Below are 12,989 nucleotides of genomic sequence, written 5' to 3'. Positions count from 1 at the left end.
ACTGAAAAAATCAGCCAGCTCTTCTGGAGCCCTCTTCTCTTCAGGACAGAATCCCTCATCTATGATGATACTATCAAATTTCACTTCTGGACTAATCTAGGTTGAATCCTTACTGGTGCTTGCTGTGACTCACTGGAATAACTAAGTATACATTAATAACTGATGGTTGTTCTGAGTTCTGCAAGATATCCCTTTTTCTAATCAGAGAAACTGAGGGGTTTGAAGAGAAAGGTAACGAAATCCAAGGAGACGGTAGTGTAGCTAAGTCCAGATTTAACATTTCAAAAGTGGACCTACGATCTTCTTTATCAGACTGACTTTGCTTTGCACTGAATTTCAATTCCAATCATTCTCTTCCTTCTTCTGGTGATGCAATGTGTAATGAATGTAAAATAACTGAAATAAAACTCCTTTTTGTAATTCAGACAGTTGCAAAGTTACAAGGTTGTCTTAAGCAAAGCTTCAGATCTATTCATTAACATTATAATGAGTGTACTTTTCTTCAAAACTATATTTTTGGCACACAATAAAACCAAAGCGGAAAAGGCACTTTGAAAACAATACAGTCTAAAACTCAAATGGTCTTATGTCTAACATCTTTGATTCTGTACGCTTATTTTAAATCACAAATTCTCTTGAACGAGTGCTGGTTTTATCTACATTTTACATAGAACAAAATAGATCACATGTAAGAAAAGTGAAAAAAAGCACTTAGGATTTTCACATTTAGGGAGTATTTTATGGTCATTGGGAATATGACATTTGAGTTGTTACATATTGCATATGTTAGACAAATGTAGGCATATGCATAATTTAATTATTGAAAAGACGTAATCTGAGACATAATCTGTCTCAAAAGAAAAGCTGTACATGTGACTGAGAAATCTGGAGATAAGCATCCAAAGTTCAGATTCCTGAAAACTTTAGTGGAACAGGGCATATCTGTAGGTTTTGGATTAAACCTTAAATGATCAACATTGAAATAATAATCTTTATTTTAATGAGGTATTTGAGGAGTTAAATGCTTTTGCAGACTGGAACTGCATCTAGATAAATTGTAATCAATTCAGAATAAGAGGCTCGATGTATAGAATACCTCTTTTTATACCATTTGCTTAATTCAAGGATATTTTGAATTCATCAGTTTACCTTCAAAAAAGGGTAAAAGGTGATATGGACCAAACCAGTGGTAAACAATAAAACATACCAAAAAATGAAGATGAGTTACTATAAAAATGGTTGGATTCATTTTAGTATAGGAACGTGACTATTGTGGAGCAAGACAGTACAATTTGTAAAAAGAAATTATTTATTGTGCCAATATAAAATAAATTGCATGCAAGTAATATCTTCTAAATATTTCCCCTTTTCAGGGTTGTATGCCTAAGTAAATAGGAAACAACAGTGGTTTTCCCTTCAGGTTAATGTCAAATGAGCTGAATTCACAGAACCCCTCTCTTTGGCTTTCCCTAGAGAAACCAAAATTAAATTCAGGTATAAATACCTCAATGTGTACAACACTCTGCCGTCATTCCAGATCCTGAGCATCCTATTAGGAGTTGTTATCCAATGAGCATCTGCTTTCTTGGAATTTCGGAAAAATGTATCTGGTATCCAGATCTTCCCAACCATGTTGCTGTTTAATCTGAGCACTTTGATAGTGCTGTTGAACTTCAGACGTCTGTCATACCACGTTTGGGCGAAAAATATATCAATTGTATATTCCTGTTGTGTTAACCAGAAATACTGATGAAAACATAGCACTCAGCATTTCACATAACTCCTGATATGCTTTCCTTAATTTCATATGAAAAACATATGATCTAGAGAAGATGATGCTAGAACTGATGAAACCAAATTTTTGCCAATTTTTGATGGCATGATTTAGCAAAGATTTTAGTTTAAAATCAATTTATTCTGTCATTTTCCCACTGACTGATGAAACCAGGATGCAGTTGAGTGGTATATGTACCTTTCTAATTCTTTGTCCCCACACCTCAACCTGCGCCTGATCAGGTCAGAGAACAATTACTCATTCCTTTGGGTCTAGGACAGGAAAAATCTGAGCTGACTTGGCTGCCTTAATTGCCTGTGTCCCTCAGTTAATATCAGTGGTGGTGAAGTCTCACTTTCCCTGACACCACTGGGCAGCCAGGAGCTGCAAAGGGAATTACAGAATGGAAAAAAGCAATTTGAGATTTCTTTCTACACATGAAAACTACAAGAACAAAGCAGACATTGTGCTAAGGCTAGATCACTTTCCCTCACCTATATGAAGATATAAGTACATTTTTCTGTAGGAACTTTGGAAAGAAAGAGAGAGGATCTAGGCTTTTTTCTCTTTGTCTCTTGGTGGCAAGAGTGGTGATATCACTGGTGAACGGCTTCCTTATTTTGTAGCAATCTGGAAGCTCAGTTTTACAGAAGTTAAACTGTCACAAAGCACTTGAAAGTAGAGCATGTAAAAGTGTAAGGATATGTTAAAACTACTATTGTTACACTTTTTTCAGCATAGATCTCAGTTTCCCTGTCTTGTAGAGATTCATAGCTCATGTAGTCCTCGCATCCATAATAACAATGAGATTTAAAAAATAATATAGATCTAGTACAACATTAAAACTAATGGAAGATTTGTAACGCCAAAAATTATGAAGGCTTTGTAACAAAGTGAACATTGTAGGAAATTGGCAATCATTTACTTACCATATTGATAGCATTCACAGGCCCGATGCTATTTACATACATGTCAGTGTGAATTACTGTCGGTTTAACTGTGAGAGAAACAAGAATCAGTAACATCAGTGAAAGTCAAAATCAACTATATGAAAGTCAAACACGAGAAAAAGTTTTTTAATAAACCTCTTTCGTATGGCTATGGTTGCCTCACATTTAAATGTGCATATACAATAAATATAAATTTGCAACAACGTCTCCGGTTTGAAATTAGTTGGAGACATTTTGAAACAAATTCTTATATCATTTATTCTATCAGAACAAGTTCACTTATGCTACGATAGCAGATACTGAAACCAGTGTCATTATCTTAGAGTGAGTCATACCTATCTGAGAGCATGTCTGTTTTGTGTCAGGTCACAGCAACACACCTGACAAAACACTATCAACAACAGCAAACTTCTCCTTCTTATGATGTCTTGCATCAGTCCTTTTACAGTATAATGCCGAGTGCAACATGACTGCTGTTGCCTGTAGAGATGGTTGTAGGTAAGTAACCATTTCATGGGCCCAAAGCAAAAGTAATACTCAAGGCTCGAAAACAGGAATGAAAAAATAATTGTTGCGTTAATTTATTTTGAAATTATTCTATTTTAGCTTTATGATTCTTACACACCTTGACTAAAACATGATTTTTTTCCAAGATGCTTTTATGAATGCTTAATTCCTTTCTGTTCTCTAAAGTCTTGGATTGGGAGAATAAGACAAATTCCTCTACTAATTTACACTATATACATATATTGAAGGTTAAATACTCATGTTATCCCTCACTATGAAAAACTCCTTAGTTTATAAGCTCCTATAAACTTGTTAGAAACAGCTTCTTCATTAACCCTGCTGCTCTCTGCTTTCTTCTGCCTCTCTCATCCATGAATTCTCTGCATTTTTCTGTAATCTTGTTACTGCTGTATCCTCTTCAACAAAGGTATTGTCTGCCTGTTCTGTGCACAGCTGAGGCCTTCAGCTACTCAGGGAGATTTATCTCGAGCTCCCTCATTAGTCGGTGGAGAAGAAGATTCTTGCAAAGGTCATTCAGGCAAGTAAGATTTCCATTATCAGTCCAAGCTTGGATCTATGTAACTATATGAGCTATGAGGCAAATCTAGACAGGTCGGCCTTACTTGGCTGCAGTTATCTTTAGTGAACCTCTTCCTCTGTGCCCCATTCCCCAGTCACTTCTTGCCTCACTGAGCAAGTGAGAGCCCACGCCGCATCAGTCAATGCAGGCCTGCTGCTGTTAGAGGCTCTCTTTGTGTCCATCACATCATGCAAGGATCAAGCTGCTTTATCCTCATTCTGAACTCCTTTCCAATATATTATTTGGGATTGTCTAACACCCTCACTTAGATATACAACGAAGACAAAAACGTGCTTTTTCATTTCCCGAAAGTTAAATTCCGAACTTCCTATGCAGGCGCATCATTACAAGCAACCTGATTCAGCAAATCACAACAGTTTTATTAGATGTCTCAGGATAGATATAGCAATCTTAATTTATGTGAGCTTCCAAAATCATGACTACTTTTTGTGCCTCTAATGTTTTACTACATTGTATTTTGTTATCATAACTACTTTGAATGGATTCTGTTTCCTGTTTACCATAATATGGTATGAAAATTCTTTTTCTTCACCACTTAATCAAAGATGGTCTAAAAAGAAAACCAACATACCTCCTATGTCAGGTCTCAACTTGTTGTCATATCCTTCCAGCAAGCCATTTAAAATAAGAGTGACGTCACTTTCATGGACTTTGGGAGTCAAAACCCAAGTCTTATTTGAAGTGTAATCTTCATAATCATCATCTCCCTTTTGGGTGGAACTGTTGAAGAAATAAAAATGAAGAAATGGAAAGTCTTGAAAAATAGGAATTCCTAGGCAACCTCTTCAGCAACAATACAAACTTATTTTAGGTTTTAATTGTACTGTGCAAAACATTGAAAAATTTCCTGCTTTATAAAAGGAGACTCACAGTAAAGATGTCACATAACAGTTGAGGTTACAGTTCACTTCAGCAACATTTCCTTTTAGTACAGCTGAGATCATATTCTGTCTATTTAAAGGAACATCAGTGCTTATCACCTTTGGCATGCCTGTTTTTTCTCTCACTGACTCAGGTGGGACCTGTTATGAAACAAATCTAATTGTCACTTAGCTTATGCAACTCTCCACCAAAATATCACTTAGTATGTACACAGTGTTGTTGCATTACTTCTCTCTTTGAGAGAACAATTTGATGCAACACATTAGTGACAAGACCAATAATTAGATTCATTTGAACAAGCTGTCACATGGCTTTTCTCCACTCTGATGAACTTAAGCTTATTGTGCATTTGGAAAGTTCAACACAAATGGTTTTCATTTTTCCTTTTGTTGACCAGAACCCAGAGAGAATAAAATCTGTCTACTGTTTTTTTCTGCTACTGAGCAGTATGACAGCAAATCTAGAATAATTCAATCTGCTTAGCATAGTAAAAAGGCCAAGTTCGGAATCAGAAATGTGTAGACTAGCCTTATTGGAAATTTTGTTTTCTCAAAGTCCGTACCTCTAGTTCTAGAGGAGAACATAGAAATTACTTCAGAATATGACATCATCAGATGTTTCAATTTCAGAATGTCAGTGGTAATCAGCTGAATGGTGCTGGGCAACTGTAAGTTTTTTGCATAATATCCCAATGTCCTTCTTTCCTGATCTGGTTGTGTGACCAAGATTGAACACTATTGGATATTGCGGAGAAGGGATTTGGAGAAGTACTGAGACGACTCAATATGAGTTAGCTGCAGGAAGTCTCGTTTATTGCGCAGTTCTTATTGCTTATATAGGCAGTATTTGCCAATAATCCTGAGACCACACCTTTTCTACACCATTATTGGATGATACATATGCTTGTCATATTTAACAGCTTATTTCAAACAGGTACCCGCCTAGCGAAGCTCTGCTCTAAGCAAACACTACTCCCTTATCATACTGCATAGTTTTCTTATCCTTAACTTCAAGGGCATTCAGCCCTTGAGGCCTAACTTTAGAGCTCCAGTCCTTATTTACACAGGATTTTCTTCGTGCAGTCTCTTCAAGGATCTGCACTCCGACAGGATATGAAAAATCTTAATGATACTACAAATACCTTAAGCTCGCAGGTGGAGTTTGGATACAAATGGGTCAAAATGAGAAAATTTAAATATTATCCTGTTTCAGCCAGAGGCTGTCCAGAAGTGCAAAAGAGCACAACGAAATAGATCCTCACAGGGGCTGGAAGTCATGCTTGGCACACAGTACTGAAAGCAGATACAGCTCACCATGGTCATGGGTGCAATAGTGAAGGGATGACTAGTCCTGGCATCTCAGAGAGCCATTCTGTTAACACAGATCTTCGCTCGACTGAGGTCTTGCCCACTCCTCAGGGAGGGCTCTCCTGCTGCATCCTGCTTACACCTACCCAGAGCAGATGGCCTGAAGGCTTTCCCGTGTTGGGCATTTGGGAGCTGTAAGCCAACTGCACAAATACAACTTAACTATGAAAGAGGCTTTAGCTTCTTTCTTCCTCATGGGCACAGCCTGTCAGGAAAGAGCCACAGCACATCTGTGCCTCTCTGTAAAGGCTCTGCTTCCCAGGAGCTGCTGAAGTACAGTGAAATTTGAAGCAGCCTGAGACTGTGCATAGGGCTGTAGCAAATAGGAATGCAGAGCATGCACGAGAGAGCCAGTCTTGCCTGGCGTTCAATTAAGCTTGGAAGCTGCTAGGAAAGCTGGGTTAATCTGTGCCTTCATTACCTGTACGGAGTGCCCCTGACTGCAGCCTCCCGGCACCGCCTAACCCACCCTGCACCAGCGGTACACACAGATCAAGAACAGGCAACCCAGCCTCCTCTCTCTGGCTACACAGGCCTCAACCTGTAGTGTTGTACTGGCAATCAAAAGTGGAGTTTTATTTGGCGATGTGCTACATAGTATTCTGCTGGTACTGACAAAAACAGGCCAGGATAATTAAATTGTTGGGGGAAATTTGTTTATTCAGCTGTCTGAAGTTCAGAGATCTAATTGTAATTCAAAAGAACGTGACTGAACCGAGGTCCTCCCTCCTGGAGGAAAGGAAATGCTTCTAAATAAAGCCTTTTCAAACAGAAGGCACTAGCTTCTATGTTTTCAGTCTGTGCAAAGTGAATGGAAAAACCTAATTTTATGTATAAAAAGCCATACTCCGGTTTTATAACCAATTAAACATCCATTCCTCAAATAGTTTTTCTAAATGGAAAAGAAAAAGTAAATCAAATACATTCTTTCACAAAAGCAGTATGTTCCTGAATATTAACGTGACGAAAAAGCTTCAGAAGTCAAACAGCTAGTATAGACTCTGGTGTACTGGACAGTGCAAGATTGGAAGATGAAAAAGTATGTTTGTCTAGGACTTGACTCAAATCTAGAACAACCTTATTGAACAACGGCCCACAGTCACTGAAACTTCCATTTCCTCTTGGTAATTATTTGTAGGAAATAAGTAGCTATTTGTTAGCTCATCTGCCACTTCAAGCCGTTTTGGTACTCCAAATCTCTGAAAACAGCAAATGTTTTATGATATTAGTGTGAGAGAGAAGAGAGAGAACACAGCCGATGTAACTAGGGAAAAAGACCACTGAATTACAGCTTTTATCGGAATTCCAAGTGGATCATAAGTTAGCATGGCTATCCAATTGTGTAAGTGTCTGTCTCCGTAAAACTGCGTACCAGCCAGGACAATCAGAGGTGCATCTCTATCCAGATGAGCAGGGCTTTAGCTGTGCAATGCCATTAGCACTAATGAAAGTTACAATGACAAAGCCCTTTTCATCTCCTTAAGACTTTCAGATCAGTCCTTTTGATTATATGGCCTAAATTTTGCAAGTGCTTTTCATGTCCAGAACAAATTTGATAAAGCCCAGATTATACCCAAATGCATACTGAAATCCATTCTTGTTTTTAGGACTGCTAGAAGTTTTCCAATCTAGTAATTTAGGTATGCAAAGAAACACATATATATCTATCTGCAGATTACAGAATAGTTTTTTGAAGGTTAATGCTTCAGACATTGATACAAAATCTCAGTGTTTGAGATATTCCCACTTCTTACATTAATGCCATTGCAATATGTGTGCAAGACTGCTCTACGTAAACCCACTTTCCTGATTTGGAAAAGAAATGGCTTAAGAGGGTCAGAATCCAAACTCGAAATTTCAAGTTGTAGAGTAATTAAAGTTAGAAGGTGCTTTTGGAGGTCATCTGGTCCAATCCCAGCTCAGTTTGCCAGCTAAGCCTGCATAATCACACCTAACATCAGGGAGGCTCTTTGTATGTGTCAAATTACTTGAAATACGCCTTCAGAAAGCAAATAGAGGGCAAAAATCACTATATGCTAATAAGCATTTATTATTTTACATCAGAAAGTGCATTAATTTGGACTACAGGAATATTTGTGGGGGGACAACATTGAGTCATATTTTTAAAATTTCTTTGATAATATGTGCGAAGATCTATGACCTGGTATCTCACTCTACAATTACATACAAACCTTGTTCTAACAATGAAGTTTTTACCATGGAAGGGGCTAAAAAGTTTTAACTCATGCTTTTTATCTTTCTCACTATAAAAAACACATACAAATCTTAATTCTGCTTTAAAGAAGTTGTTACTTGATTTATAACATTTATGTAGCTCTTTCGAGTGCTCGTTGGTGAGGTGTAACTTTAGCACAAACTGAGATTACTCGAACTGTATGTTCAGGATCAGATTCTCCAGATCTTTGCTAATGAACATCATAAATGTAAGTTTTTTGCAATACCATTGGGCAATATTTAATTGTTCATGGAGCAAGTGTAACCTCTGTGGGCAGAGGAACCTACTGCAGGAAGAATTGGGTTCATCAACCAAGAGATAAAGAACTAATGAAAAGATGCTCCATTTCATTGGCATAGCCTCTTTTACAGACCCCTTAGAGATAAAGGCCTTCTTTCTACACTGGAAATATGTTGAAATAGTGAAAGATTAGTTCAGTCAGTCCCAGAGGGTATCTTTGCTGAGAAATTACTGATGCATTAGGAAAATATTTTTTTTTCCATGCTCTTTTCTGAACCTTGTCCAGAAGACAGAGCAAAGCCCAGTAGTCAAAGGTTTCATTAATATACTGACACACTATTCTCTTAGCAGTCCAAAACCATGGAAGTCCACATTAAAGTTTGGAAATCCATTCCTCTTTTTAATAGGTTCAGTACGATTTCTTTTCTTTTTTTGCTTTCATTTCCATGGAAGTAAGATTGATACTTATGTAAAAATAATCATAAATTTTAGTAAAATTTAACAAATACTTATATTAATGGTATTTAGCTGTCTTACATTATTATCCTTTCAAGCCCTTTGGCTTAAATTCTTGGTTCAAAATTGAAAGTAAAGGGCAAATCATCAAAAACTACTGTGTTTTTGTTTATTGCTAACATAAAGTCAGCATTATAACTTTTGATGATCTCTGCTGTTCTGTGACTTCTCTATATCAGGGACACTCTAATGTAACTTCCAGAAGAATCATACATAGCGTTTTTAGAAAAGACACTACCGTATGTTGTTAAAGATATACTATGCGTTATTTAAAATCACAGATAGCAGCAATAATTGTCCAGTCTAAACCGAGGGACAGACTGGGCACATCTTATTTCATTAGTGAGCAATAACTGACAAAGGATATCCTTTTGAAATAAGGTAAATATTTCCCAATCCACAGGAACATGATTCTCACAACCGGTTACAAGTAGTAGAAGGGAAAACATGCTCTTCCCTGACACAAAAACCAACAACAATTCCTCATGATTTCAACATTCAGATGTGAGGTCATATATTTAGCTGGTCAAAATCTCTGTCATTCCAGTGACTTTAAATAAGATACACCAATTTTTATCTGCTGTGGCTCTGTCCTTTAACTCTTCTAAATATATAAAATGAATTTTAACTATTTCCAAGTGTTCTATTAAGAAACTTCTCACAAGAGTCAATTATCCCTGCTGGAATCTGCCTACTGTTACCTTGTCATTTACAAGCAGAATCAAAGTAGCCACAAAATGCCTCAAGAAAAAGACCTGTAGCAGTACTGAATAGCCAACAACTAATTAGTTTAACTCTAATTAAAAACTTAAGTTTGTCAAAAAAATCTGACCACTTTCATCTTTTATAATAAGTAGGCTACAGAAACTGCAGAGCCTACAGCAAAGATTTAATAAACTACTCACGCATACAGTGAGTCTTCCACTTAAAGCACCGATGTTTTCTACCTCTCAGTGAAGGACTGAAACAAGGCTTGTTATTTTACCTACCAGCACTGTTTAACTTAATGAATAGTCAAGCTAAATTCATCCTCTGATGTGCATAAAAAATTACCCTAATCTATAGGTCATACATTATTCATGATGATGATAATACAGTCACTGTGAGGGAAGGATGTATTCCAAGTTCCCAGTGTGGATACAGAGATGTTGTATGCAGATGTGACATACAAGTATGTAGAGAATGGTGTATTTGCAGGAGATTACAGAGTCTGTGGAAATCCAACTGTACCTGTATTCTCTCTTGTTGATTGCCAGTCATATTTTAAGTAAACCTATCTCTATGGAAATAGAAAATTTTTCACAAAGGTGTATGTTGAATTCTCTCTCCCTGTACATGTTTCTATTCTGTCCATTTGTATCATTTAAATCCTAAGGCTGTGTCCAGGACCATGCTCCTATCTTTACTACAAAAATGGTACCTGTTTTCTCTTTTACTACTAAATGTTCATCACGATACTCAGCCTTCACTTTTCTCAGAATTGCAAATCATATAATGTGAAGATTAATCGCATGCCAAATCGATTCCTACATCAGAGACAGAAACTCCAAAATGCATTGCTTAGAGAGGAAGAGGAGATCCAGTCTGTTAGCACAGGTTCCATAAAAGGAAATGGAGCCTGTGTCGAAAGATTTGGGCTAAGAAATCACAGAGAAAGTGTCTTTCTGTCCTGCTCCCTGCACCTACAGCTCTGATGCTGGTGAGACTGCAATTCTGGTACCTGGATGGAGCTTTGGTCCAGAAGGGCCCAAAATACCAGATTCACAGTTTCCAGAAAAGCTTCCTCCAGACTTGGCCACTAGGGACTAAGAGCTGTATTTTGGCCACCTGACGTCATCATGTAGTGAGGGAGGTTGGGGAAGTTCACAAGGAGAAAGAAAATGGTATTTACCTCTACTTAATAGTTTGGATAGGTTGGATTTTAGGTAGATCGCCTACAGAAGATAGTTATTTCCTAGCCAACTGCTACAGCTATTGTTCCATGAACTTTTCAAATTGTATAAAGTATTTAAAAACTTGTCATGAAATGATCACTGCTCAAAAACAAAACAGAGCTGAGTTCTTCTGTCATTCCTACGTCACAGAGGTACTGAAGTGTACAAAAAAATTATCAAAATATTGCTATAAATCTCATAAATAAATGACTATAGCTGAAACACTAACATTAAGTGGGCCCTTAGCACACAAGTCTCCAAAAGGGTATTCAAGACCCAGAAATCACTAGAGTAGCACAGATGAGTGCTCCCAGCAGATGACTCTTCAGTCGTGTTTACAGCACATGAAGGCCCTAGTTTGCCAGCAATCACACAGTCATTTCTGGAAACCATGCCTGCATTGAGCTTTAAAGGCCGGCCAGATTCCCATGAACATTTACAGTTTTCCACTGAATGAGATGATACCTGGCAACCCAGCGCCTAAGTATCATGCTGGGGATTCTACAGACTGCCTTCTCTTCATTCAGCAACTCGCGGTATCCTCACTGGTCCTTGTCAGCCATTTTGAGCAAAGCAAATTTTAAATTCTTAAACCTCTTCACAAACTTTTAAAATATTACATGGCAATGATGTTTTTGTATTAGTCTCTATAAAATCATCAATGAAAGCAGACTGGTTTATCCCCATCATTCCACATCTTCTTTGAGACGTGCGCTCACATTAGCTACTGCACCTTATCACATCATCAATTTTAGCCCTTCGTGGTTATAGTCAAAGCATCTATTTTCCGTATTTGCAGATTCAGCTGAATGTGGCTACAGCAAGTGTTTACACAGAAAAGTTGAAAATTAAAACTTTAACTTGGTTTGGTTTAAGTTTTGTTCTGTTCTTGTAAGTTTGCGAAAATGCTTTTACAGCAAGCCCTTTGGAGTGCATTTATTGAGAATGCTAACGATAAAACTTCTGGGTAGTAGTATTTGCTGTGTTTTCTAGTTCACTGTACTGAAATTTGCAGTGCAATTTTTGCATTGTGCAACTGATTGGACTCAAGTAGCGAGTGAACATGAGGATTATTGTTTCTTTTTAAATATTTTTAATACCAACAAAATGAGGTCATGGCCAATTGTCACCAAAATTGCCAGAAACAGAGACCAGTGTTAGCAGTCCTGGCAATGAAATGAAAGCTGAAATGTAGCACCCAGTCTAGAATCGGTTTCTCCAGCAGAAAGTTGAGGCACATTGGTTAAATAAGTTGATAAAGGATTTCCATCTTCAGATCTATCAGAACAGACCAATGTAATTGACCAAAACTAAATTACACAGCACTATAAAACTTGTGGGCAGGGAGAGGAAATATATGCTACCCCCAGGGAGGACAGCAAAATGTAAAGGGATGAAACAACTTTCGTAGCCAGTAAGGACCAGGAGAGATAAGTACAGAAACAAGCACAAAACATTCATTTTGAACAGCCTGAGCGTGAAATGCAGCATTTATACTTATGAGAACTCTGGAGGAGTCTAAGATGTGATCAGATGATTCAGATAAGCCTCCATAACTTAAGATTATTGTTCCAATTTTTTTTGAGCTGGAATTTTGTATGAATATGTTTTCATATGTTTTGTTTACTGGAGGTTGTACAATCTACTCATGTATCTCTTTTTACTGCAGTTATGGCTACTTGTTTTAGTGGTAAGCAAAGGAAAGCATGAGATAGAAACAAAAAGGGAAGGGAGAAATAGATTTAGATATCCTTCTGCATCATAGGGTTAGCTTGAGTTGATCTACTTTATTTGAAATTATCTAGCTATGTCTAATTGTAAAAGGTGTAACCTTGGAATTATGTGAACCTCCAATGGTTTATTTTTCGGTTTACCTTCCTCTCCTCTCCACTTCTCTCCCCTCCCGTCCTCTTCTCTCCTCTTTTTAAATTTCTTTTAAAACTGTTCTATGCATCTCTGCATGTGAAATCTAAGATACTTTA

At 37.4% G+C, this 12,989-nt stretch overlaps 1 protein-coding gene across 6 annotated transcripts in view; it reads right to left on the bottom strand.

Moving 5' to 3' along the window:
- The window catches only part of GABRG2 (gamma-aminobutyric acid type A receptor subunit gamma2), a 66,987-nt gene that overhangs the window by 38,134 nt on the left and 15,864 nt on the right, over positions 1–12,989 (bottom strand). For 5 of the 6 annotated variants that reach the window (XM_086621728.1, XM_086621725.1, XM_086621726.1 and 2 more), the window contains exons 1-3: positions 4,404–4,557; positions 2,704–2,771; positions 1,505–1,725 (exon numbers count right to left, since the gene is read on the bottom strand). In XM_086621728.1, coding sequence (XP_086477854.1) covers positions 1,505–1,725; positions 2,704–2,745 — 263 coding nt within the window. In that variant the 5' untranslated portion in view covers positions 2,746–2,771; positions 4,404–4,557. Of the gene's footprint in view, positions 1–1,504; positions 1,726–2,703; positions 2,772–4,403; positions 4,558–12,989 lie in introns of those variants that run through there. The other variant, XM_086621723.1, reaches the window with a different exon arrangement.

This window comes from Tauraco erythrolophus, chromosome 16 (assembly GCF_009769465.1).
Source record: "Tauraco erythrolophus isolate bTauEry1 chromosome 16, bTauEry1.pri, whole genome shotgun sequence".
Classification (NCBI taxonomy): Eukaryota; Metazoa; Chordata; class Aves; order Musophagiformes; family Musophagidae; genus Tauraco; species Tauraco erythrolophus.
The sequence above is the reverse complement of the archived record's forward strand: the minus strand, read 5'-3'. Positions and strand labels throughout refer to the sequence as shown.